The sequence below is a fragment of the Cervus canadensis genome, chromosome 14 (genome assembly GCF_019320065.1).
Source record: "Cervus canadensis isolate Bull #8, Minnesota chromosome 14, ASM1932006v1, whole genome shotgun sequence".
NCBI lineage: Eukaryota > Metazoa > Chordata > Mammalia > Artiodactyla > Cervidae > Cervus > Cervus canadensis.
This window is the reverse complement of record NC_057399.1, coordinates 10,735,062-10,762,258: the sequence shown is the minus strand read 5'-3', so window position 1 is coordinate 10,762,258 and position 27,197 is coordinate 10,735,062. Positions and strand designations below refer to the sequence as shown.

The following is a 27,197-nucleotide window of genomic DNA, read 5'->3' as shown; positions in this document are numbered from 1 at the left end:
TGCAGCCCCCTTTGACGGCCGTCACTGGCTCCACAGCCTCTCTGACCCGCCTTCCCTCGTAGCTGACACGGCCTGCTGCTTTGTTTTCATCTGCAGACACTGTTTTGTTTCAAACACTCTCCCTTATCACAACAAAGGGGATCCTTCCCCCTGCCCCCCTCCGTCGCCGCCATCTCCTAAGCTAATGACCCCGCCTGCAGTCCCCTGGCTAATGCTTTCCTCTTTGCGACATTTTAACTCCCTTGCTATGTGAACAGTGTTTGGACTTGATACTGTCTTGCCTCTGGGAAAATGTCAAGGTTAACCGTAAGGGGATACAGATAATGCAGAGTAATCTTCAGGGCAGATGCTGTTGTCTACACAGGCAGGCCAGGGACCCGGAGGAAAGGCCGAGGGAAACCTTACCAGCAGGTTAAGATTTCACTAAGATGGACTGAACTTAACCCCTGTCTGACCTGGAGTAAGGGTCGTCAGCCGCGGGGCCTCTGTACACAGAGGCTGACGGTAGAGTTGGATAAAGCGGGTTTTACACCCGTGTGGCCAGCGCTTCACAAGTGCTTTATGAGCGAACCTACGCCACCTCAGGCCCTCCTCACAGTGAAGACTCACACGCTGTCCTTTAAAAACAACAGACTTCAGAGCGTGCTCGGCAAAGTTGTCAAGAAGATTCCCAGCGCTCTCCGAGCCACGGTGGTGGTTCTGGGACCCAGGGACAGCTGCTCACATCTCATGTCCATTCCTTTCCAGTGAGGAAGAGGCGGCTGGCAGACCTGACCGGGCCCATCATCCCCAAGTGCCGGAGCGGCGTCTAGTGTGTGCGGGCGCCGACCACGCCTTTGAACTGGACGTGTTCTGCTGATAAGCCCTGCTTTGCGGTGGGAGCCGGAAGGCAGAGTGCAGCGCAGACCCTGCTGTGGTTCAGTTCTTCATGCACTAAGGTTTTAGGTTAGCTAGTGGTTGTAGCTGAAAACTTTATAAACCATGGTTAATGTGAAGTTTTTCTTTAGTCACAGAAATTCAGTCTGTTTATTATTTAAAAACTAAGAGGCCCCTGAACTGGCAGATCTTACTGAAGACGATGTTAGAGCAGCACTGACTTAGCCCCGGAAGTCCAGTCTCAGTGACCTAGGAGTGTGGTGTTTCAGGTGTATTTTAAATGTGTAACACGAACAAACAGCACCCTCTTCCACATGGTTGAAAAGCATTACAATTATTACAGATTTGATTTTAGCTCTTTAACAAACAGGTCATCATTCTTTATTAATTCTCCTTTAAATTTTAAGAACCTCAAGATTAAAGTTGCTAAATTGATTTCTGGGTCAAAAACAGTTTTTTGTTTTGTTTTGTTTTCACCTCAAGAAAGACAAGCCCACAGAGCTCTGCCAGCAATCAAAGAACGATCCTTTTGCTGGTTACCAGGAAATGACAGAAAAAGCCAGTAATGAAAATTCAAATTTTAAAATCATCCTTTTTTAAAAAAACAAAAACCAATTCCAGGCAACAAGCATTTCCCTGGATGTTCTTTATCAACATCTGGGATTTATTTACAACACTGGAGTCAGAAAGAATTGTTTCCTTACTGAATGCCAACCTCACAGTGGATGTGAGAACCTCTGGCCAAATACTTGAGAGCACTCATAATTGCAGTCAGTAGTGGGCCAATGCCTTATGTGAAGTAAATCATTATCGAGATGAATTTCCAGTCCATCATGGCTTATGCTTACAGCGTTCAGCCACCCTGTCACATCACTTACTAGACAAGTCACCACTGATCTCGCCTGTAAATGAAACCTCTAAAGGGCAATGGTGAAGAAAATCTAGATATTGAAGAATTAGGAAACCTGGCCAAACCACCCAGGAGGGTGAATTCTGAAAATGTAATTTTGGCATCTCCGTCAGATCCCTCTTTAACATCACGTGCCTCCTGGGATCCAGCAAAAAGGCTAAGTCACACTGCCCTTGTGCCTTTTACTATGCCACAGTGCCAGTTAAACTAGTATTTCTGTTGCTTGGGGAGTTCTTTTTATGAGTGATTCGGCAAATCTTACGACAAAGGAGAGGCCAAAGAGCAGACGAACACAGACTTAAGCTGCGGAGCACGGAGCAGAGGCTTTTGATGAAAAAGTCTCGCACACGGACTGTAACTGTAACGATGTGGACAGGACAGGGCAACCAGAGACGGAGCCAGGGCCTCCCCTCCACGGAGGGGCGTCTACGGAGGCTGCAGACGGGCCCAGGGCTGGCTCCATGCGGCAGGCACGGCCAGCCCTGCTCGGCTTCTCCTTGAAACACAGTTGCAGCTGTATTCTGCATCACTGGAAACTGCAATATAACATTAAATCTGTTGGTCTGTGGGTGGCTGTGCATGTGTTTCTTGGGACGTGTGGGCCAGAGGCTGGGAAGCCGCCGCAGCAGTGCCCAGCAGCCTCACGCAGGCTGTCTTTGTTCTGAGGTGTAACCTAAAAACTACAGCCCAGATGTCCGTGTCGTCGAGCTCATAAAGTGGTTCTCTCAAAGACGCTGAAGAGCTAGTAGTGTGGGTGTTGAGGGAAGCAGAAACTATTACAGGGAAATCTCTCAGAAAACAAACCCATAAAAAATGAAGATGGCCACATCTTTAGGACTCTCCTTCACCAGATGAGCTGTTCATCTAGACTAGAGGTGGCAAGGTTTTTTTCTTTTTTTTTTCCTGTAAAGGGACCGATAGTTCAGGCATACCTTGCTTTACTGTGCTTCACAGATATTTCAGTTTTTACAAATTAAAGGTTTGTGACAACCCCACATTGTCAGATGATAGCATTTTTTAGCAATAAAAAATTCTAATTAGGTGATACACAGTTTCTTTAGATACAATGCTATTGTACACTTAATAGTCTACAGCATAATGTAAGCATACCTTTTATATACACTGAGAAACTAAAAAGTTTGTGTAACTCATTTTGATGTGGTAGTTTGGAACTGAATCTATATCTCCGAGGTACACCTGTAAATACTGTAGGCTTTGCAGGCCATAATGTCTTTCTTGTAAATGCTTAATTCTGTCAAAGATCATATGTAAGTGAATGGCTGTGGCTAGTCCAGTAAAACTTTACTTACAGAAAGAGGTGGGCCACATGCTGTAGCTGGCAGACCCTGGTGCAGTGCTGAGGCTGGCAGGGAAAAGAAGGGCAGGGGTGGATGGTGGATTGACCTAAGAGGCCCGGTTCTGAGAAGTCTGCTTCTCGGGCCGCCCGGCTTTCATTTCTGCCATCAGGACAGACAGGTTTGCTGCTAAGAGCAATGACCGGCCAGTCCTGCTGGTGCAGAAGGGGCAGGTCAGGTCACGAGGCTCAAGGCTCTCCCTTAGGAACTTTAGGGTCCCACAAAGCTCACCTTTTTCTGTGGTCTAGCACCGCTGAGCCAGAATGTCTCTGGTAAGAGGTCAGCACCCAAATTCCTCTTCCCTTCTCCTGTGGAGGACAGGGGCCAACATGGTGGCCAGCTGACCACAGTGGCTCTGGCGGCCCTGACCTTCCCTGTTCCTGTTAGCGCAGCCCTGACATCCTCCAGACCTAGCTGTGTGAGGGCCTGGGGGATGCAGAGGGGGCTGCTCCCGTCAACGTCCAGCCTGGGCCCCGGGCGGGAGGGCAGAGGCTCCTGCTGCGAGAGGCCCCCGCTGTGAGCGCTCCCTCGGTACCCGTGGCCGTCGGGCGGTACACTGGCATTCCTCCTTGAAGTTGCTCTGGGCTGGGCTTGCAGCCTGTCTGCTCCCCTTGTCTTGACACGGGACACAGCAGGCTGTGCGTCCTCGTTCCTGGCAGGCAGGGCAGGTCAGGACGAGCTGGCGGCACCGGGGCGTGGAGCAGAGCTTATAGTGGTCCCAGGGCACCCCACAGTAGGAACATGCTGGGGAGAAAGCAAAGCCTCGTCATAAACACAAGCACGCGTGTGTGCGCACGCCACGCAGACAGGCACACACGTGTGCGCACACCACGCAGACAGGCACACGTGTGCGCACACCACGCAGGCACACGTGTGCACACACCACGCAGACAGGCACACACGTGTGCGCGCACACCACGCAGACAGGCGCACGTGTGCGCGCGCACACCACGCAGACAGGCGCACACGTGCGCGCGCGCCACGCAGACAAGTGCGCACCACACCGACAGGCGCGCACGTGTGCGCGCGCACCACGCCGACAGGCACACTTCTCCAGGTCCTAAACCTGGCCCTTTGCTCATCAGCATCTGACGTATCCTTTCAGGCCTGGGGAAGGTTTCTACACAGTGTAAACCTCTTGTCTTCTAACCAGCAAGGTTCCCCCATCCATCCCCACTTTTTTGGGTTAGGTTGCTCCTGGGAATTGTCTTTTGATTCTAGCATTCATGGACCATATTTCTTTTCCCCATTTAGAAAACAGGTAGTAACTTTTTTCTGTTCCCCAAGCTGGCCAGCACCCTTTGTTGGCCTTTTTCCTTGACACCATTCCCTTCTGCCCTGAGACACACCTCGCCTGAATACAGGTGACTGCACGTGGAACTTCTGCATTCCACACCCATCTCCCCAGGCTGTGGATCTGCTCTCGCCAGGGTACACTCCGCCATACAAGTCCTAAAGCTCATGGATCTACTTTCTCAGCCCCTTTCCCTGCTGACTTCCTATGGCCACTGATGACATCATTCTTCAAGTCTCCTTACCCAGCTTATCTGAGCTACCTTTGGGCCTCTCTCCCTCCTTTCTTCTCCCTCTAGCATCATTAGAGATCTGAAGTTGCTTCCAATAAGACAGACAAAATAAGACCATTAAAATGAATAAAAAGATTAAGAAGAAAGGGGAGAGGAAATCAAACTCCCATCTTATTTATTATCCAGGTGTTAATTCAATCTCGGTCCCTGGTCAAAGAAGTTCTAAAAAATTCTGACAGTCACTAGGGTTGTCTGCTTATGACCTTTCCCATTCAAAACAGTGGCATCCAGAAGGAAGATCCATTTTCTTAAAGATTAATTTCATCCTCCTCCTCCTGACTGCTCTCATCTGGTACCACATGTTATTGTGGACTCCAAACTACAGTCTCACCACAGGCTTCCTGTAGCCACTCTGCCTCTGGCCCTGGGCTCAGCTCCCACCCTGGAATGCCCCACCCACCACTCTAAACATGCATAACACATGTGTCCACACACCATCTAACTAGGGGTTCTTTGACTTGTCCCATGATTTACTTTACAGTCTAGTGAAGACTATTCTTGGAAAATGTTTTTAAAATGTAGAAAATAAAATACATAGGATCACAAAGGAAACCAACTATATAGAAATACAAAATAACAATATTCTTCAAAGTCTGGGATACAGTATGGTATTTAACACAGAAAATAAGATTTAGTGATGGGCCTAATAACTTTCCATTTTGAATCAATGATGCCCATAAATGCTCTTTTGAAATATTCACAGCAGCTGTAATAATGAAAATACTGTGATTTCTATTAATGACAAAGTCACAAGTACATCCAATACACCTGATTTGCTTCTTACATTCATAATTGAAGTGCTATATTTAGTGAGGGGTTATGAAACCAAACATGAAATTATTTTCCAGTCCAGATCACAGGCCCCCTTAGTACAATATTACCGACTCCAGGTTAAGACTCTAGATTTAGCCTATTAGTTCAACTCTTAGCAGGTGGATAGAGGTTACTCCCATTTTAAAGGACTTGTCTAACTAGTAAACAATAGAGTCAGATCCCAACCCAGGCCTCCTAATGGTCAGGGTTCTGTCTGCCCCACCACTGCATCCCCGGCTCTGGGGGGAAACGGTGGTGCTGTACAATCCTCCCCCTTGCTTCATTCGTCAAGTAGTCAGTACTGGCCTGCCTTCCAGAAGGTTCATACAGAGGGTGTGCCTGCCTGCTCAGGAGCTCCGGTTCTGAGCCGGTGCCGACCTACCTGACACTATGTCATTGTTGAAAGATAAGGCATAACGCTCATCGAAAACAAACAACTTCCCTTTGTAAAAACCATCAGGAAACTCCTCCAAGTACTTGTGGATGCCACCCTTGAGCTGGAACACTTCCTTGCACACTCCCTGTGTGTGGAAACACAAGAGGAAATTTGAGGAGACTAGCAGAGACCAATAGGAAGCTCTGCAGAGAAGTGACATGTGGTAGGAACAAAATGGGGCTCCTGGTTCCCCTCGTGGGACATTGAAGAACTGCTGACCAAGGCGGGGCGAGGAACCAGCTGGCCAGACCTTGCCTGCCAGGGGGATGGCTGAGGACAGCAGTCAGGGCCTTCACTCTCTAGATCCTGCGAAGCCCAACTATTTTTGTGGCTCCCTAAATATAGGTAGACACCTGTTGGGACTTGTAATGTTACTGAATTTGCTCTTCTCCGGATCAAGCAAAAGGATTAGGAAAAGGGAGATGCCAAATGATCTTTCCCTTTTGTACTTGATTCGTCTCTAAGACTGATGAGTGCTTTTCACATCTTGAGATTTAAGAACTTCAGACTTTATACTTAGAAACTCTATGCTGGAGCCATGCAAGGGGACAGTAAGTCCTGCTGGTTGGGGGGGGGGGGGGGGGGGGGGGGCAGCTTCCTTCGCCTCCAGGCCTGCAGCGCGCTGAGGTTGGTAACTCACCTTGGTTTTCAGATAGGCTGAACCCCGCTCACAACGGATGCCCCCAGTGCAATACATTAGCACCCTCTTCTCTTTGAAAAGTTCTAGATTTTCATCAATGTAGCTAGGGAAATAACTGAATTTCCTGATGTCTGGGGCTAAGCAGCCCTGGAATCGTCCCTACAATATAAAAGCAGCAGAAATAAAATTATCAGAAAAACATACCTGGTGAGAACAAAGATTCTTTCTGTGTCAAACACCACTCCCCAGCCCTGCCTTGGAAAGGAAGCACTTGCTTGCTGCCATTTTCATCCCATACTCTGAGCTTTCAAACTTCAAGAGCTAAAATTTAGAAACAAGGCTGGGTAGGCTGCGGGTTACCCATTCAGAGGCCCTGGGGAACTGGAGAGGTTGCCCAAGGCAAACTTGACAAGATCCTGACATGTGTCTAGGGGTAGGCATATGGGAGACAGTTCATCTTGTGCACGATGTCTTTAATCCATATTTTCTTAGCCTTTCTCACCAGATGCTGAGTTCAAAGGCTTGGGCTTTCTCTGCTAGCAGCGGGAGGAGAGCCAGTGACTGGGCCACAGGTGGGCACAGCGTCCCCTTCAGAAACAGGCCATGCTGCGGGGACTCAGTTGGTTTTCTTACTTACTATTTTGCTTTCATAGAAGTTTCTGCAGTCCAGTAGGATAGTATCACTTTCCTCTTGATTTGCCTGAGACAGAAACTTTTCTACTTCTTTATGAAATTCACCTGGGGATAAATGGATTCCTAAAACCAAAAAAAAATTGGGTAAAAACAAAACCAAATCACACAGGGCCCAGCCCAATGATTTCCATTTGTTCCTCCCCACCTAAACGTTTCCTCTTTATAATTAACAGTTATGTCTGAAAATAATGCTACCTGATCAGCATAATGACAGAATGTAGTTAATTCCATGTCCTCACTCTCCCTCCTAGGATGAGCACTGTAGAGACCTGGCAGTTTAGAATTAGTCACAGAATCCTGCATCCTCATACTCGGCCTCACCCAGTGATATAAGCCAGCCTGTAGAGGTGTAAACTGCCATGTGGGTTTGCTGGTCTATGTGACGGCCAGTGCTCAATTGTTCCTGTATATGGAGGGGCCTGGACATGTATATGCTTGCTGTAGGCTTTAGAAACTGTTCTATACCAACATCAAGTCCAAGGTTAAGAACCTCAGACAGACAGGTGTGAGCATATGGTTAGGGAACAAAGTTTGAATAGTCTTTAAAAAATATAACAGAGAAGAATGTGTCTAAGTTTGTGTGCATGAGTAAAAAGAGAAAAGGGGTTGACAGCAGGAATGAAATATGAGAAAGAAGCAAGAGAGAAAAGAGGAAAGGCCAGAAGTAGAGAAAGGAGATGAAGTAAAATACAAGGAGACTAAAAGAAAAGAACCTGTCTGCTGGGGCCTTTTGCCTTCTCTACTCTCCAGGGGAGAAATACTCCTATACCTTTAGGGGTCCAGACATCTCAGTAGCTTGTGAAGAACTTTCGGTGAATCTGGCAGGGGAGCAGCCACACCTCTGGTGCGCCAGTTACCACTCATGATTGATCCCGACAGCCCCCTGAAGCTGCTGGGTACCCAGGTGGGGTTAGAGACCCAGAGCACGACCAGGGAATCTAGATCCCTGCCTGCCCGTCCGAGGACTGCAGGGAGAATGTAACAAGGCCGGATTTTATGTGCGATTGTCACATAATTACACAGTCACCAAAATAGTGGGGTGGAAAGGGAGGTTCAAAAGTGCGATGACAAGCATGGAAGTCCACTGAGCCTTCCCTCACAGGGAGCTGCAGGGAACCCAACCTGTTCCTGCTGTTGCCACTGTGGCTACTCTCCGGGCCCTCTGTGACTCACGTGGACCTGCTTAGAAGAAGTGCCTTCAAACAACCCAGCCCAGACGAAGGCAGCACAGCACTGCCTGGAGCCTGTTCTCCCCTCACCGCCGCGGCGAGGTCCTCCTGCCCAGGTGAGGGCGCTGAGCAGACAGGGCGCTCACATGCTGGTAGCTTACTCCCATTTCCCTCTGGTTCAACTCTTATCCTCTTTAAATATTTACATATTAAAAAATGAACATAGAGCCAGCCAGACCTTTCTGTTTCCTGAAGAAAGGAGACAATGCTACCTGTGAAGTAGACTTGGGGGGGGGAGGAAGGAAAAGAAAAATGGAAATCAAACCTGCATCTCATCAAGTCTCTAGATGTGAGCTGTCTAATATGGTAGCCACTAGCCAACATGTGGCTAACGGGCACTGGAAACGTGGTTTGCGATGTGCTGTGATAAGGGCAACACGTGCAGAATTTCAAGGACTTACTATACCAAAAAAAAAAGTAACATATCTCTTTGTTGTTAGGATTTTTATTTATTTTTGGGCAGTGCTGGGTCTGTGTTGCTGCATGGGCGTTTCTCTGGTCACGGTGAGCAGGCTCCATGTGGTGGTTTCTGTCGCTGCAGAGCACACGCTCTAGAATGCGCCGGCTTCGGGAGCCGTGGCGCGCGGGCTTCGGGAGCTGCAGCTCCCTGGCTCTAGAGAACAGGCTCAGTACTTGCGGCACACGGGCTCAGGTGCTCTGCAGCCAGGTGGGACACTCATGTCTCCTGCGTTGGCAGGCGGAGTCTTTACCACTGAGCCACCAGGGAAGCCCCTATAAGATCTTCTTAATAATTTTTTACATTGGGTACAAGTTGAAATAATATTTTGGCTACACTGCATTAACTACAGGGTATTATTGAAATTAATTTCACTTGCTTCCTTTTGCTTTTTAAAATGTGGCTACTGGAAATGTAGAATTCCATCATGGCACACATAATATTCCTGTTAGACAGCACCACCGTAAGTGTGACCAGAACTCAGAGGAAACACAGAAGACAGAGGAACAGTACATGGAGATGCAGTCAGCATCATCCTGACTGTGGGAAATACTACAAGCAAAATTTTCTAATTCCTTCAAAAAATAAACTGCATGGGAAAATAAAAGATGGAGGCACTAGGTTAAAAGGGACTTAAAAGGCTCAATCACAATGAGTAGACCTTACTTGAATCCAGATAGAAACAAACTTTAAAAATTATGAGATAACTGGGAATTTTAAGACCTGGCTGGATATTCAATAATATTAAGTAATTACTATTAAAATGTTTTGGATATGATGGTTTTATAATTATTTTTTAAAAATCCTTTTAGTTTTTAGCAATATCTACTAAAGTAGGAATGAAATGACATGACATCAGGATCCTCTTCTAAATAATTTAGGTTGGGGGAAGGGAGTGGGGATTGATGAAAGTTGGCCTTGAATCTGTAATTGTTGAAGCTGCAGGATAGGAACATGGGCGTTCACTGTAATATTTTTTCTGCTTTTTAAAATGTTTGAAATTTTTCATAGTAAAAAGTAAAACAAAACCAAAAACCCCAGCCAAACAATGTCTTTCAACCACCTATGGTACCCATGAGTGAGGGGGAAGAGAACATTCTAGAGCACTTGCAAACAAACTGCTTTTGTGTTGAAAGCTGCTTGCTTCCTGTAGCAAAAAGTCTGTATGTCTTATCCATTTGATGAACTATTTACAACTAATAATTATACTCTTCCCAAATTGCTATCTTTGGAAAGAGAAAACAACTTCTTTCCAAACCATCACCAAGAAGAATACTAAGCCAGGTCATTCTAAGCAGTGAGTCTGCAATCACCAGAGCGCCAAAGAGAAGGGCCAGCCTGAGCACTGAATGACCCGCGTGTCAGCCACCCCACAGCTGTTGCAAAGAGAGAATTCGTCACAACCCTTGCTGATCAGAATGTCTAGCTTTCACATTTGTCTCTATATTAAGATTTGTCCCTATGAAGAAAAGGAAAAAGTTTCTTCTTAAAGCAAGCATACCAGGCTTCTTATAGGAGACCTTATTGGGACTGATCCCCATGGGCACAATTTCTTCAAACACACCAACACGCAATTCTGGAAAACAGCAAGCTCCTCCTTTGCTGGTCTAGCCAATGAGAGACAAAACAGAATACAGTCTTTCTTTCTCATCTCCAGGTATAAGATATTAATTAAGTTGAATTATCTGGAACATTCTATGCTCTAACTCCCTTCTCCCACTGAAACAGCTGTTCCTAATTTGAGGTTTCTTAATACTTCAGCTACCCTATTATTACACAACAGATGTAATCTTATATTTGGCACTTCTTTATTGCGTATCTACCATGTGTAGAGATGTCAAATTGAAAAGGTGTTTCTATAGCAATAAGCATTTAACTATAAAACTGAAACACCACTGAGCAATGTCTATATGTAAGACTGCATCCAAGCTTTTGTTCAGGAGTCACAGCCTTTTCTTTTCGTATCATCATCACCAACGCTAACACTAGCAAGGTATTTCCCACCACCTCTGTAACCCATGACACCAAAGCATAAAGTCACTCCAACATAAAGCCTCTCCTTCAGAGAGCAACGGCGTCATTCCCGCTGTGGTGTGAGTGCTGATCTGATCCCACCAGGTTTACTAAACACGCAGTGACCCCCTGAAACAGGTGGTCTCTCAAGTGAGCAGACATGGCTAAGTTTGAGTTTAGTGGGTGTAAGCTGTAACGTCCTTATTCTATATAAAAAGGCCCATGGTCCCGTGGTGGCCACTTGGAAGATGAATTGGAAGGAGCACACTCTTTGCATGAGCTGCCTCAGGACCCAGAGGGGAAGTGGTTTTCTGCCCGGCACCGCTTGCTGCTTTATGGTGGTCTTCATAGCCTGAAGTGGGAAGAGGCACTGAAGCAGAAGCAGATGGCTCTCAATCCATTTTATTTTCAATCTCTCTTACCTTAAAATCATCCTTACAGAGGTAATCCTTAAACAGTGGGCAGGAAAGCATGGCGCTGACATAGAGTCTGGTGGCCAGTCTGCTCCCACCAACAGTCCCGTTGATTCCTTCCGTAGCAATTCGAACCTGAGACACAGAACAGCAGAAAGGGAATGCAGCCGTCCGCGTTGCTCTTTGTTCTGGTTGGCAAGTTGTGTATGACTCTTTGTGACCCCGTGGCCCACCAGGCTCTCCGTCCATGGTATTTCCCAGGCAAGAATACTGGAGTGGGTTGCCAAGCCCTCCTCCAGGGGATCTTCCCAACCCTGGGATCAAACCCGCGTCTCCTGCGTTGGTAGGCAGACTATTTACCGCTGAGCCACCGGGAAGCCCATATTTGCAGCTCAGTTCCGATTTCTGCAGGGCAGAACAGGTTCATGTGTATTGATGAACTTAAGAGGAAAAGCAGAAACACTGCTATGAACACACCAGAGTGTTACCACACAAAGATGCCTGTAGTTTTCTGAAATGGCACTGACCACAGTTCAGTTGAGGTACTCAGTTAACATGTTGCTGAACCAGAGAATAAAATGGATAAAACCATGGAAAGCCCCATTTGCTATGATGTTCCAGCTGTCCAGTGGCCAAAGCTTAACCTACATTCAGGGCAGCAGATCCAGAATCAGGATTCAACTTTGTCATTTAAATTGCCAAGTGGCCCTGAGGAAATTCTCTTTTCTGAACCTCAATTTCTTCATCTTGATAAGAGATGAAAAAGAACCAATAATGAAAAACTGCTGAGGAGATATTCCTCAAGCCCTAAAGCACAGAACACACCTGAGGGCCAGGAATGCACGCGAGCACTCTCTGCATGGTTTGGGGGGGGGGGGGGGGGGGGGGGGGGGGGGCGGGGCAGGTAAGCCCACCACTGCAGACCCACCTACTGGGAGGAGCTTGCGTCTGTTTTATTCTTTGTTGCATACTCAGGGTCTACAGTAGTACCTGCCCACAGTAGACATTTGATATGTATTTGCTGAGCAAATGAGTGAGTATCCAAACCTGAGGCTTTCTGGCTTCTCAAACCCTCTGTTCTCTTTGAAATGCTTCACTGGTTGGGGGACATTAAAGCCTGGATTAAGGCCCCCACCCTAGGAGGCAATGCTCTGGGGGGCCTGCCAAGTTAGTTGTTCTGGTACCACAAAACCCTTCGGATAAGTTTAAAGATGGATCATCTTTAGAAGAGCTCCTTTCTAAAGTTAGAAAGTGCAACATTGTGTATCATGGTATTCTCTGGAAAGAGAAGTAACTTAGAGGGAAGTTCTATATTATTACATTGTTACTTATATAACAATTATAACAATGATACCTACCAGTGCCTTAGAATTTGAAAACTTTTAAAGGCTCCCCTTTGATTAGGGCCTAGAGAAGGTACTTGTTTGTTGCCTCACTTGGCTCAATTCTTTAGAGCATGGATAGAAATGGATTTCATTTCACAAGCCAGGGCCTACTCACTGGCAGTAGCTCTCCAGAGTACCATGATTCTGAGTCACATCCAGGCTCCTTGAGAAAGAGATGCAGTCTAGTGAGCCTGATCTGGGCTGACAGAGGGAAGCAGGAAGCATATTCCATCTCTGCTGTAAAGGTTTCTGCACCTATTACCAACTAATTTTTTTAAGGGACAACATAGAAAAATAGAGCTGAGCCAGCATTAACTGGAAACTACCCTAAAACCGTCTCTGACAGGGGCAAATATGATGAAGAGGTACAGGCTTCTATGTAACTGTCTTTTGGGTAAGCCAGAGGACTCTTTCCTATGTTATTTTAATCCCAGAACCCAAATAAAATATAAGTATGTGCACTCCCTGAATACTGAGGATGGGCAACCTCTAAAACCCATGCATTAGACTTTCAACTCCTGTTCAAGTATTCCTCAGCTGAAATCTTCAAAGTAGCTGCTAGGTGAGGAAAGCCTTATACCTCAGAGACGAAGAGCAACAGTTAGCATTTAATGAGCACCTTTATATTATAAAGTTCCTGTCTTTACATTATAATCCTGAAAGGTAGATATCATAATTCCCACTTGACAGTAAAGGAAACAGAAGCTTAGAGAAATCAAGTAATTTACCCAAGGGCACAGAGTTGAGGGATGGTGGATCTAGGATTCAAAACCAGATCTTTTGAGGTCCATCTCTCATAATTTTCCTTTCTAAAGCCTCTAATGCATCTGCTCAAATTTCTTGAGGCAGTAAGAAGTATATAGCAAGGGGTCAGAAGCTTCTTTCCATAATTCTAGAATTTTCAAGTTCTCCCCTTTCCCCACAAATGCCAACATTCTTCCAAATCTCCTACCAACACGAAACTTGAGAACTCGGTGCGTTTCCCGGAAGCTTTAGGATTTAACCCGAGAGCCAGGCACGTGCTGCCACCTTGTGGGTAGAGACCCTCACTGCCGGCTCACCTTGCCCCAAACCACAGAGATGAGTGCCTGTTTTGTGCACTCGGGTTTACGTTCATTTTTCAAGATGTTCTCTAAATACAGATGATGATATATGTATATAAGCCACAAATGTTCATTTTTTTTTTAAACAGTGCACCAGCAATTTTTCCAGGAATTGTGGACATCGTGATTAAAAAATACATAGTTTTTGCCCTTTGGGAACTTACAAACTAAGGAAGGTCACAGATATTAAGATAAAAGTCACAAACTGACAAGTGCTATGAAAAATAACTGCAAGATGCAGTGAAATAGTATATCTGGAAAACTGAATTTAGATTAAAGGTCTGGAAAGATGTCTTTGACAAAGTGTCATTAAAACTGAGAAGTGGAGACTGAGTAACAATCAGGAGAAATGAGTGGGTGTGGGAAAGCTCCTTGAAGAAAGTGTTCTTGTAAAAAGGCCCAAAGGCACCAAAAAAAATTTTGTGGGCTCCAAGAAACTGAAAGGCTATTTTGCTGGAGTGTAATGAGTAAAGAGAGAAGGAAATGGCAACCCATCCAGTCCTCTTGCCTGGACAACCCCAGGGGCGGGGGAGCCTGGAGGGCTGCCGTCCACAGGCCGCACAGAGTCAGACACGACTGAAGCGACTTAGCAGCAGCAGCAGCAGTGAGTAAACGGCATCAGACAAGTAGAAAAGGTGGAAGGGGCCAAGTATGCAGGAAACCTAACGGCACCTTAAGGATCTGGGTTTTACTCTAAATACACTGCATAGACACTGAAAGATTGTGAGGAGGGAGGGAGAGGATTTCATTTACTCTTTAAGATCACTCTGGCTGCTGTGTAGAAAATGATTAAATGGGGGCAAAGATGGAAGAATGGAGTGTAGTCTAGAAGCTACTGAAATGAATGAGGTAAGAGAGGGTGGGGCTAGGTCTGAGGTGGAAATGGAGGATCAAAGGATATGTTAGAGGCAGAAATGTCAGGACTTGGTGATGAAGCGATGAGGTAAATGCAGCTTTCAGTCACTATCTGCAAAAAAACATGGGTGTGAAAAATATCACTGATCAAGTGACTGCCTCAGGGAATAAAAACCTGGGACAAGTGTAGGAAAGGTTAGTGTCATAACCAGAGGATATATACATATATATATATGTATACATATATATATGTAATTATCAAAGTTTTTTTAATTCATAATCCTATCATGTAGAGATAGTCATGACTTAACATTTTGATATTTACTACTTGTCATCTTTTTACACACATGCTTGTGGTTTTGTTACAAACATTCATTTTTTATTCTACCTTCTCCACATATTTACTGTCTGCTATATTCAAAGCCCTGTTCTAGCACTGACAGTACATCAGTCGATTAAGACGCAGTTCCTGTCCTCTTGAATTCAAGAGAGAAAGGAAATAAAACCATAAAATGATAAAGGACTGCCATGTTCTAGGAAAATTAAGCAGCAACTTGGTATCACACCTGTATCTACAGTTCTATAAAACATTTTTCCAGTTGAAGTGAAGTGAAAGTCGCTCAGTCGTGTCTGACTCCTTGAGACCCCATGGACTATACAGTCCATGGAATTCTCCAGGCCAGAATACTGGAGTGGGTAGCCTTTCCCTTCTCCAGGGGATCTTCCCAAGCCAGGAATTGAACCAGGGTCTCCTGCATTGCAGGCGGATTCTTTACCAGCTGGGCCACCAGGCAAAGAATCAGAGCACAGTGCCCACTTTATGCAGTTTTACTGGGACACGTGCTGTGCTCAGTCAGGCGTGTCCGGCTCTTCGTGACCCCACGGACTGCAGCCCACCAGGCTCCTCTGTCCATGGGATCCTCCAGGCAAGAATGCTGGAGTGGGTTGCCATTTCTTTCTCCAGTTATCTTCCCAATCCAGAGATCGAACCAGGTCTCCCACATTGTAGGCAGACTCTTTACTGAGCCACCAGGGAAACCCCTGGCCATACCCATGCTTTTACCTATTGGCTATGGCTGTTTTCATATTAAAATGCCATGGTTGAGTAATTTTGTGCAAAGTCTAAAATATTTAGTATGTGGCTCTGAAGTTGGCCGATCCTTGGTCTGTCTTTTATATAGTCTTATAACACACCATTTCCTTCTCACTGAAGTGCAGCTGATTTACCGTGTTGCACGAGTTTCCACCGTGCAGCAGAGTGACTCAGTCACGCACGACACACTCAACATTCTTTCCCATTGTGGTTCATCACAAGATCCTGACCGTAGCTCTCTGTGCCTCATTGTGGGACTTGGTCATTCACCCATCCCGTGTGTAACAGCTTACGTCTGCTAACCCCAGCCTCTCACTCCATCCCTCCCCCAGCCTCTTCCCCCTGGCGACCACGAGTGTTCTCTATGTCCGTGAGTCTGTGTCTGTTTCATAGGGAGGTCCATTTATATCATATTTTATATTCCACATATAAGTGACATCACACGGTATTTACCTTCGTCTGACTTCACTGACTGTAATAATTTCTAGTTGTATCCATGTTGCTGCAAATAGCATTATCTCATTCTTTTTTTAATGTCTGAGTAGTGTCTCCGTACATGTGTATGCACCACATCTTCATCCATCCATCTGTTGATGGCTATTGTGAATAGTGCTGCTATGAATGTAAGGGGGCATGTATCTTTCTGGATTAGTTTTGTCTGGATGTATATTATTGTAAGGAATGGGACTGCTGGATCATATGGTAATTCTATTTTTAGTTTTATGAAGAATCTCCACACTGTTTCCCACAGTGGCTGTACCAACTTATATTCCCACCAACAGAAAACATCATGTTAATAGCTATTTAGTATTCTATTTAAATGCTTAGCAGGATTTCGCTAATTTCTAAGAACCCAACTGGGGAACCCTTTTTGTAACAAGCAAACCAAGGAGGCGGCGAGATAAACCCCGTGAAGGATAAGTGGTCAGGGAGACAGTGTTACCTTGCCCGTGAGATGCAGGTGCTGACACAGAGCTGTCTGCCAGGCACAGACCCAGTCGGGATCCTTCAGGTCACAGTAGCAGTAATAAAGTAGCACCTCCCCTTCATCGTCGCCCTGGCCACTATAAAAAGAAAACCATGCGGAAAGAGCAATTGAGTCAGACATGAAAAGGCTACCGTTCATAAAGTAGATTCAGACAGTCAAGAGGGAAGGCCTAATGGAGCGACTCACGCCTGCCCTGGCCCCTAAGTGTCGTTCTCCTCCTGGACTGAGAAGCAACTCTGGCCTGTATTTGCTCTCAAGAAGACAATGCCTGCACCTAACTCCTTCCTTTCTAAAAAGTGAGCTTACTTTGATTTCCTTGTTTAATCATCATATCCCTGAAACAGATACTAATAACCCCTTTTTAAATTTGAGTCCATTCTGGCTGATCCTCTAAGAAAAGGCAGTATCTGTTTTAAATCTCTCTGTACAAAAAGGTTTCACTTTCCTCTTTTCATGTAATCCTCTTGCCCATGAGACAGGCTGTTATCATCCCCATTTTATAGCTCAGTGGACTGAGCCCAGTTCATCCGGCATGAAATGGATGCAGCGTGACAGTCAGGGCTGGAACACCAGTCTTCCGACACGAGACTCCACACTTTCCCACTGCCCTGTGCTGACTCTGACTGACTAGTCACGGGCCCTGGGTGGGTGTCTGATCGCTGAGCCTTGACTTCCCCAACTGTAAACCCGGGGGCCGATACCAACTGCCTCTCTCAGAGCTTGCTCTGCAGCTGTCCCATGAAATCGCCCGTCTGAGAAACCCTGCAGACAGCATCTCCCTCTGTGAGAGTCACAGCGAAAGCCCCTCGTATACTGAAGGCTCTGGGAAGCTCTGCAAAAAAAGAACATTTTAACCTCATGTGTCCCCAATTTAAGTGTCTTTAGCACCTCTTTTCAATACCTGAGAGCACCCTCCAGAGCTAGTGCTGTAGAGGCATTTTAGAGAACGCTGTCATAGATGGTAATTCAGGTCCCATCCAGCTCTGACTCTGTGACATTCTCATCAATGCTCTCTTATTTCAGGGCCTCATCTCCTCTAACACCTGCTTGTCTATTAGTGTATCTGTTTTCCTCTCTCTAAATTCCTGTAACAAATTACCGTCTGAGCCACACATTTTAAGTGATAATTGCATCACTTGTCTTATACCATCTGCTAAATGTTTTGTGTATCCTTTTTCTTTGTTTTTCTAACTAAAAAGCAGCTCCATACAGAAATGAAGAGATCACATTTGTATAGCACTTTACAGGTCACGTGAGCTCTTACCATCATCATTTTATCTAATTCTTAGAGCAGTTCTGTGAGGTAGCAGAGCAGGCATTATTTCCAGTTTTAGAGTTGAGGATGTAAAGGTATGAAGAATTTAGTGACTAGCTCAAGTCTAACTCCAAGTTCAGTTCTCTTTCTTTCTCTTCTTTCTAATAAGCAAAAGGAACTGGCATCAAGACCAGTGACAAAAGTGTATCAAATGTAGGCATTTTCTATTCACTGAATAGCTTAGGAAGTTGCCTTTTTAATGTAAATACCCTTAGGTATCATTTAACAGTTTTAAAATATTGTGGTTTAGTAAAGTTGATACCTGGTTATAAATATTATGCCTTTATTTTTGGTTAGAAGAAGAATTATTTTTAGCCTAGATCTAACCATTTTCATACTCTTAACTTACTGAAACAGATTCAAAGAAGTATCAAGTGCTATGCATTGAAACTTGTTTTTAAATGTTAACTGGCACTATGTATATTAATGTAAAACAGTTGTTAATTTACTCAAGTTTTCAGCTTGTACTGCCTGGTATGTCTGTGTAAGAAGCCAATTTTTGTGTATTGTTACAGTTTCAGGTTATTTATATTTGATGTTTTGTAAAACTCAAATACAACTATACTGTACTTGCGGACCAAATAAATGACATCTGCATACTTGTTAAAAAAAAAAAAAAAAAAAGGAATTCCTTAAAGTCAGAAATCTATCCTCTACGATTACATAATATTATGATGCGGTAAGGTTTTCAAAGGCAGATCTGAACTTCTAACCCTATGCCTTAGTTCTAAAAGTTAACTTACTTTCTTAAAACATATTCAGCTCAGAAAACCAGATCTGGTAATGTGACACTTCAGGGTAGAGGAATCATGAACATGTCTGGGCCTTCCGACTTCTCTTTGGAAATAACATTTTCTGTTCTTTACCTCTCCCTGGAGAAGTCAAGACACAGGATGGCTTCCAAGATACCGAGAGCGCACTGCCGGCTGCCCATGCTGTGGTCTTCTGTTACGCACAGAACATGTTTACTGGCCTAGCTTAGGCGGTAGAGGAATGCCGTGCCTTAAGGGTCTGCCGTTTTAGTGGATGGGTGGTATCTCATTCCAACTGGAAAAACATGTTTCAGTGAAACAAAAGGGACAGAATGACATTCTTACCTTATCAGCTCATCGGGGCTGAAGCAGCTTGTATCCGGCAGCCAGGCAGACAGTTCTTGGTTACGGGTGAGGGCATCTCTGGAAGGGTTCCCGCTGTCCGCGGACTCGGGACCCGTGGAGGGGCTCGATGTCGCAGCCAGCTGCTTCAGAACAGCAGCGGTCTCACGGCGGATCTCGTCAGCATGCTGCGTCGCCACATGTCTGTGGATGCCGGTCGGGTCTGTAAATCGTTGCTGACAGCATTTCCACCATTTTTCTTTACATCCACAAGGAGGTGCTGGAACTTCTTTACTTTTAACGAAAACGGCAAATGCCTGCAATTACATTTCAAATATGTCACTAGTAAATAACCTTAGGTTTTAGGTTAGAATGAAAGTCTCAGTGAAATTTTTTCCATTGGGGTTTCTAGTTTTAGGTCCTACAATTCTGCAGAACTTCCTGAGAGACTGAACTTCCTCCAAAAAGGAAATAGTCAAAAGAAATTATGGAATATACTTACTATGGAATATTAAGCAGCTAGTTTCAAACTACATGGGAAAGTATTTATGGTATAATGTTAAACGGGAAAAATTGAATAAAATTTGCTTATATCATGTAATCTCAATTACATAAAAAAGCACGTTGAGGGACCTGCTGGTGGTCCGGTGGTTGAGAACCCACCCTCCGGGGAAGGCTGGTCTGATCCTTGGTCCAGATAGTGAGGCGCCACGTGGGGTGGAACAACCGGGCCCACTGAGCCTGCGCGCTGGAGCCACAGAGGAAACCCCACACGTCCCGGCTGAGGCCCGCGCAGCCAAAGAAATGCATTGCTTTTAAGTATATTGAAAGGCATGGAAAGAAATGTACCAAATGGTTTGATTTGGTTTTTCAAGATAACTTTATTGTTATTATAAAGAGGATTTAGGCAAATTGTTAAAAAAAAATTAAACGGAAGAGAAAATGATAGATGTACCATAATTCTTTTAACCAATTCTAAGTGAATGAGCTTTTTGGGTTTCCAATATTTGCAATTATAAGCAATGGTGAATGAGCATGTCAGCATACATCTTTCTATACTTCTTTAACCAGCTACTTAGAATAAATATTTAGAAGAAAATTTTGGAGGTGAAGAAGCATAAATTTTAAACTGTGATTAAGTAGTGACTACCTGAAAAATCATTACCAATTTATACATTCAGCAGCAATGCATGAGGATTCCATTTTATCCACAGCATTTTATCAGTATTAAATTTTTTGTAGTCAGTATTTTCAATTTTGACCCAAATAAAAAGCAAAATAAATACCATGTTTTTATTTTCCAATCTTTGATTAGCAGTAAGGTTGAATATTTTTTCATATTAATTCTATGTTCTAGTTTGCCTATTCATACCTGTTACTTATTTTTCTACTGTGGCATTTATCTTATTGATTTGTAAGTAGTTTTAGTGACCTTTTATTGATCATAGTTATTCCAATTTGTTTCTCTGCTTGTCATTTGTTTTTCAACTTTTCAACAAGACCTTTGTTTTTTGATGTCAAAATTGAAGTTTATACATTATGGTACAGTTTATGGCATCTATGATTACCAGTCTTTCAAGATATTTTCCCTCTTGGTTTCTAGAAAGAAAGGTATTAATATTTTTACATTTTATATATATATATACATACACACATAGTGCTTATATATATAGTTTTAAATTGTTTAAAATACATAAATAACAATTTATATTAATGTAATATGTAAAGTTTTCTTAGTGCATCTGAAGACTACTGTAAAGCATCCAAAATTGGGCACTCTGAAGGATAATAATTACAAACATGGAGCATCATTTTTAGATCTTCCTCAATCTGTGCACAACCATATCTGGGTTGTCCCAGCCTGCAGCAGGATGGGGTAGTCTGAAATTACACTGGAGGGCACTTTTTAGCCTCTCGTGCAGTTGATCATTCTGTATAGGCCAAAAAAAAAAAGAGCAGTATGTCAACTTGAGTGCTTCTTTGTATTATACTTAGAACTTCAAATCTTGTTCTCTTATTGAGGGGACTAAGAAGGAAGCACTTAGAAGGAAAGGAGAACACTTTTTACAAGAACAGGCTGAGCATTACACAATTATTTTAGTTGACAATTACTGTACATCAATAATTACTATGACTATTAGTTTATATATAAATGTAAGGTATTGCATCCAAGGCCTCATTAGCATCATTGAGGCCTTAAGAAGTCATGATCCTTAAAAACATGCAGTATATAATCTGAATTTTTTTTCCTTCTTTCCTCCCTTGTTCCCTTATCAAAGGTCCTCAGGCAGGCCTGAGTGAGGTGGGAGGCCCAGTGTGAGTGAGGCCTGGCACTGGTCTTTTAGGGCCTTTTGAGCAAGGCACTGAGGAGCCAGCAGCAGCCAGGGCCCGCGTGGGTCTGCTCAGGAGAGAGAGGCAGGCCAGCGCTAGGGGGGTGGCTCAGAGCGGGTGAGGCCTGTGTGGGGGAGGCGGGCCCTGATGGAGGAGGCAGCTTGGCAGAGCGGGGGACTGACTGCATGCAGGCGAATAAGCAACTAAGTATCCATACTGGGACTAGAGAGCGCTAGGTCTGCCATCACACGTCATCACATAGGGAAGTTGCAACTATAAGGAGAGAGAATAAACCTGGCAATGTGGGAATGGAACTGCAGGTTCCGTGAGTATGAACTCGTCTGGTTTATGCTGATATGAAAGTAACTGTGAAAGTATGATAGAGAGAAATGTATGTGTTTTCATCTATATGGACTCTTGCTGTGTCACCAGATGTCCTGAGAAGCAGCACCTTAGTGGCAGTGAGCTCACCGAGCCCCTTGGTTTCGGTCTTCCGCCTCCATGAGAAAGAACCAGTGTTCCTTGAAGAAACGTCTGACTCCAGGGATGAGACAGAGAAAGAACAATATGACCCTGAAACATCTTGTTAAATCAGAAAGCAAGGAAATGCTCAAAGAATGATGGGGCAAGTCAAAAAGACATAGATACTAGCTGGAATCCCAGCCAAATCTGAGATGATCTGAGAATCAAAATGAAAAATGATGATAATGGATTATTGCCCACTGAATAAAATGGCATTCTTGAATACACAGTGATACAAATAAATTGGGAGCAAAGAAAGCTCTTCCTTACAGAAGACTGCCAAGTAAGAAATACAGAAGGAATGAAGCAATTAGAAAGTCACCATTTAGAAATCATCACAGTAATAATCAACTGAAGCAAAGAAACACCAATGGATCTAAAACTAGTAGATGAAAGTTCACTGTGAAATAGACTATTTACATAGTCTCAAACTATTTTCCCTCAAATACTGAATAACTAAAAGGGAAAAAAGAACAATTTTAAAGCAAAGAAACCTGACAAGGCACTTCCTTAATCGGGTACCCAGGTTAACCTCGCCAGTGATGGGACAGGTTGGCACATGACCGCCAGACAGAATGCAGCCAGCCGAACAGTGTCTCTCATGGAGCAGTCTTGTTAACAAAAACCGTAACTCGAATCTAATCAAAAGGAAACATGAGTGAAAAGTCATGAGACGTCCTACACGTAACTCAATTATCACCTTCCAAAAAGTCCCGGTCATGATTTCAGGGGAAAAAATGAGAAAGTGGTCCAGAGTGAAGACTTTGAGACATAACTAAACGCGGCCTTCGAGTGGATCTGTAAAAGCCCTTTGAGACAACTGATGAGACACGGATGGAGCCGCTGGGCAAAGGGGGCCTCCGGGGAATTCTGGCAGCCTTTCTGTAGGTTTGAAATTGCAAAACAACAACAACAAAACGTCTGTATCCTTTGGGTTTCATTTTCAAGGAAATCTGTGTGGGATGCGGGCAGAAGGGTGGCCTATAGAACTTATGAGAAGAGACATCTATTCTTCATGGACGTGGAGCCAATATAAGATGATTTTGCAAGAGAAACAAAAGCCTGGAGGTAAAAATTAAGTCTCAACTGTATGTCTTCAGTCAAGTCATTTCCCTTTGAGCTTCAGCAGGAGAAGAAAGGTTTAGTCAATGATCCCTGAAAAAAGCATAAATGGCCCAGAAGAACAGCGTCCATACTACCACGCTGTAACACAATTCTTGGTAAGCCTGCAGCATTCCAGGCCACTCTGTTCCTTCTCCTAACCAGGCGAGCCCTGCCAGCTGGACCGGAGCGGGAGTCTCAGACAGCAGCTGCCCCAACACCTGTCTGTTCTATGACTCAGGCTCCTGGGAGTCTTCCCATAACCCCAGGCGGGGAAAGGATTGGACGTGAACGTGGCAGCAGCCTGGTGTCTCACCAGTGCCCCACTCCCTGGAGGACAACCTTGATGAGCTACTTCTAGATATATCTACATTAACTGTACCTACATGATCCTGAAACATCAACAGCAATTTTACCTTTTTCTTTGCAAATGAGTATTTCTTCTTTGTACTGACATCTAACTCTGCTTTGAGACTGCTACTGGGATTGATAAGACTCTTGTCTTTCAAATCCAAGTCTGAAAACCTTAAAACACAGGCCTCTGGGTCATCATTTCCTTGGTCTGGTGAAGTGGAAGAAGGCATCTGGTTTGGCTCCAGCCGTGGGGTAGGTTCCTTTCTGCTGTCACCTAGGAAGTAAGCAAGGGAAAAACAACAATGTCCAAGTCTTTGATTACTTCTTGAAGTAAATCAATCATGCAAATGAGCATTGCCCAGTAGCCCAAGCTATCCATTCATTCACTTGTTCATCCAAGAAATATTTATTTAGCACCAACTCTATGCCCTGCACTGTTCTAAGCCCTGGAGATGTAATAGTGAAAGAAACAAAGTCTCTTCTTTCTTAGAGCTTACTTTCCAGTGGGGAGAGAGAGGAGGTAAACAAATGAATTAAACTGCTTTTTTAAAAAAAAAAAAAAAGACAGTAGAAAGGGCTGTGAAGACAAATAAGCAAGGTAAGGAGACAAGAGTGATGGAAGGACTCTTTAGAACTCAGAGGGTAGTTCAAGTCTTTCTGAGGCAGAAGCATTTCAGCAGAAACCTGAATTAGAGGGTAAGCCATGCCAACGTTTAGGGGAAAACATAGCAAAAAAAAAATAGTACCAGGTGCAACCAAAATCAATCAAGCTGTGTGTTAGTATCTTTAATTCGGAGAAGACAACGGCAACCCACTCCAGTACTCTTGCCTGGAAAACCCCATGGACAGAGGAGACTGGTAGGCTACAGTCCATGGGGTCACTAGAGTTGGGACACGACTGAGCGACTTCACTTTCACTTTTCACTTTCATGCCTTGGAGAAGGAAATGGCAACCCACTCCAGTGTTCTTGCAGGGAGCATCCCAGGGATGGGGGAGCCTGGTGGGCTGCCATCTGTGGGGTCACACAGAGTCGGACATGACTGAACCGTCTTAGCAGCAGCAGTATCTTTAATTATAAATACTTTTCTTTTTTGTCCCCTAGTTTTTGAGCTGGTCAAATTCCCTTCCTTAGAAGAAATAACTATCTAGAGAACCTCATTTTAATGCGTCAAACTTACACTTTGTATCGCTCAGTCGTGTCAGACTCTTTGCAACCTCATGGACTATACAGTCCATGTAATTCTCCAGGCCAGAATACTGGAGTGGGTAGCTGTTCCCTTCTTCAGGGGATCTTCCCAACCTAGGGATGGAACCCAGGTCTCCTGCATTGCAGGCAGATTCTTTACCAGCTGGGCTACCAGGGAAGCTGAAAGAAATGAGCCAAAAGAAATATACAAACTGCTACTATGGCCAAGTCTTGTCAAAGGGAACACAGCACACCAACAGGGTGCATTCATTTGTAAAGCAAATGTTACAAGTGATAAATGTGAAGAGTAACAAGAACGACTAGGGAAAGGATGGGCTTTGGCTTGTCGTGCAGCTGGGTGCAAGTAAGTGAACCTGGGCAGGATATTTACCTTCTCTGAGTTCTAATTCCCAAAAGTGTATGGGGATGACAGTGTCTACCCTGCAGGACTGTGGGGAGGGCTAAGAAGCTGTTCAAATGCAACTGTTAAAACCAAATTCTTGCTCTTCCTGTCTTCCTTACCTCAGTAAACAACAATTCTTTTCTTCCTGTTACTCAGACAAAAACTGTGGGATTCTCATTTCCTTATTGTTTCAGATGATTGAGAAGCTTATCAACTCTGCTTTTGAAATACAGTCACACCAGACCACAGAGCACTGCCTCCACTGCCAGCCTCCTTCAAGCCATCATTTGACTGAATTACTACAGTTGCCCAGCTGCCCTGTTCCTGTAGAAGCCACAGAGGTAACTTTTTTAAAATGTTTATTTATTTATTTTACTTTTAGGTGCTAGGTCTTTGTTGCCGCACACAAACTTTCTCTACTTGTGGTGCAGGGGCTTCTCCTTGTGGTGGCCTCTCTCGTTGTGGAGCATAGGCTCTAAGACCCCAGGCTTCAGTAGTTGTGGCTTGCCGGGCTCTAGATCTCAGAGCTCAGTAAAGTTACGCAGGATTTAGCTGCCCCACACGGCATATGAGATCTTCCCGGACCAGGGATAGAACCCGCGTCCCCTCAATGGCAGGTGGATTCTTAACCACTGGATCACCAGGGAAGTCTCTGAGGTAGCTATTAAAAAATAAGTCAGATCACCCTCCAAAAGCTTCTAAATGTACCAGGATAAAGTCCAAGGTCCTTACAAAGCCCCATCCACCACCTCCCTAATCTCATCTTCTCCCACTTTTACTCACTACCTGATTGCATTGTTTGCTGGTTCCTGAATTAGTTGTCACCACTAAGAAAGCAGGAGTTTTCTTTTGTTCACCTCTGCATCCAGGACACTGCCTGGCACATGACATATACAATATATTTGTCTAATGAAGTTAGAGTGATTGGGTGGCCAGGGAAGACTTCACTAAGGGCCCGATGATGTTTGAACTGAGACAAGGAGCCATCCATGCAGATTTAGGAGCAGAGATCTTCAGGCAAAGGAGATAGTATAAATTCCTCAAGTGGTAAACAGCTTGACTTACGGCAGGTGCAGAAGTCAGTGGTTGGAATACAGTGATGATGAGAGTAAAACGCTGTAGAAGAGGTTATGGCGTTTACAATAGAAAGTCACTGGAGAGCTGGAAACAAAGGAGTAGCGTGGTCTGACTCCGATCTGTTCTGACGGTAGAGCCGGCAGCGTCTACCGGTAGAATGTTCTTTAGGAACTGAAGGAAAAGAACTGAAGAATGACTCGTACCCACGTTTTTGGATTAAGCAGTAGAATGGATGGTGCCGTTTACTGAAATGGGTAAGACTGAAGGAAGAACAGGTTAGGCCAGGAGAGTGAAACAAAAGTTCCGTTGCAGACATGTGACAATTTCATATGGCTAAGGACACGGCCGTGAGCGGCTGTAGCGCTCACCAGAGATGTCAGAGCGAGGGATATTCAAATACACGTATGGAGGTACCCGATAACTATTGAAAAGGTTACTGAAGCAATCACTCGTTACTTCCTAAACCACAAGTCGGAGGAGCGAGAGATCAGATGACGGCCAGAGAGTAACCCTGGAGTAGCTGGCTCAGTAGGAGGGTCCTCCTGTCCCCGGGTCGCTGGAGCCGCCTCCCACCCCGGCCTCACCCCGCGCACCGGGCTTGGCCTAATCTCTCCGCCCAGCTTTCCCCAGCGGCAAAGGCCGGGAAGTGGGAGAAAGATGAGCACGTACCCGCCCGTCCTGATCCTGTCTCAGATCTTTCTTCACCGAGCGGTCTCCGCCTAGCAATTGCCGCCGCTCGCAGCCCTCGCGCTCCCAGCCCCGCCTGTGTTTAGGAAGGAACGCCGTCCCACACCTCGCTCCGGAAGTCAGGCAGTTGGCGAAAGGGCCGCCGGGAAAACCCCCGGGAGGCCCCGAGAGAGGGGCAGAACTGGAGGCGAAGACTAGAGGGTCCCCCCAGACGACCCGCCTCCGGGCGTGGCTCGCGGCCTGCGGGCTCGGCCTGGCGGAAGAGGCGGTGCTCTCCGCGT

At 45.0% G+C, this 27,197-nt stretch overlaps 2 protein-coding genes across 6 annotated transcripts in view; one reads left to right on the top strand and one right to left on the bottom strand.

Annotated features, from left to right (window-relative positions):
* TMOD1 (tropomodulin 1) overlaps window positions 1–1,326 on the top strand; it is an 84,846-nt gene extending 83,520 nt beyond the window's left edge. For both annotated transcript variants that reach the window (XM_043487003.1, XM_043487004.1), the window contains exon 10: window positions 748–1,326. In XM_043487003.1, coding sequence (XP_043342938.1) covers window positions 748–812 — 65 coding nt within the window. In that variant the 3' untranslated portion in view covers window positions 813–1,326. The remainder of the gene's footprint in view (window positions 1–747) is intronic.
* TSTD2 (thiosulfate sulfurtransferase like domain containing 2) lies at window positions 1,226–27,159 on the bottom strand. 4 transcript variants are annotated; one of them, XM_043487000.1, is made up of 11 exons: window positions 26,899–27,143; window positions 26,218–26,313; window positions 23,625–23,836; window positions 19,258–19,571; window positions 16,801–16,921; window positions 11,431–11,556; window positions 10,497–10,602; window positions 7,254–7,372; window positions 6,617–6,775; window positions 5,923–6,061; window positions 1,226–3,885 (listed from the first exon to the last, which is right to left on the bottom strand). In XM_043487000.1, exons 3-11 carry the CDS (start codon window positions 23,790–23,792, stop codon window positions 3,596–3,598), a joined length of 1,542 nt encoding a protein of 513 aa, XP_043342935.1. In that variant the 5' UTR covers window positions 23,793–23,836; window positions 26,218–26,313; window positions 26,899–27,143; the 3' UTR covers window positions 1,226–3,595. The 4 variants fall into 4 exon arrangements, with proteins under 4 accessions (XP_043342935.1, XP_043342936.1, XP_043342937.1 ...); XM_043487001.1 differs by lacking the exon at window positions 26,218–26,313 and adding an exon at window positions 25,272–25,476; XM_043487002.1 differs by lacking the exon at window positions 26,218–26,313 and having other exon boundaries at window positions 27,023–27,159.
* Between the last annotated feature and the right edge of the window lie 38 nt (window positions 27,160–27,197).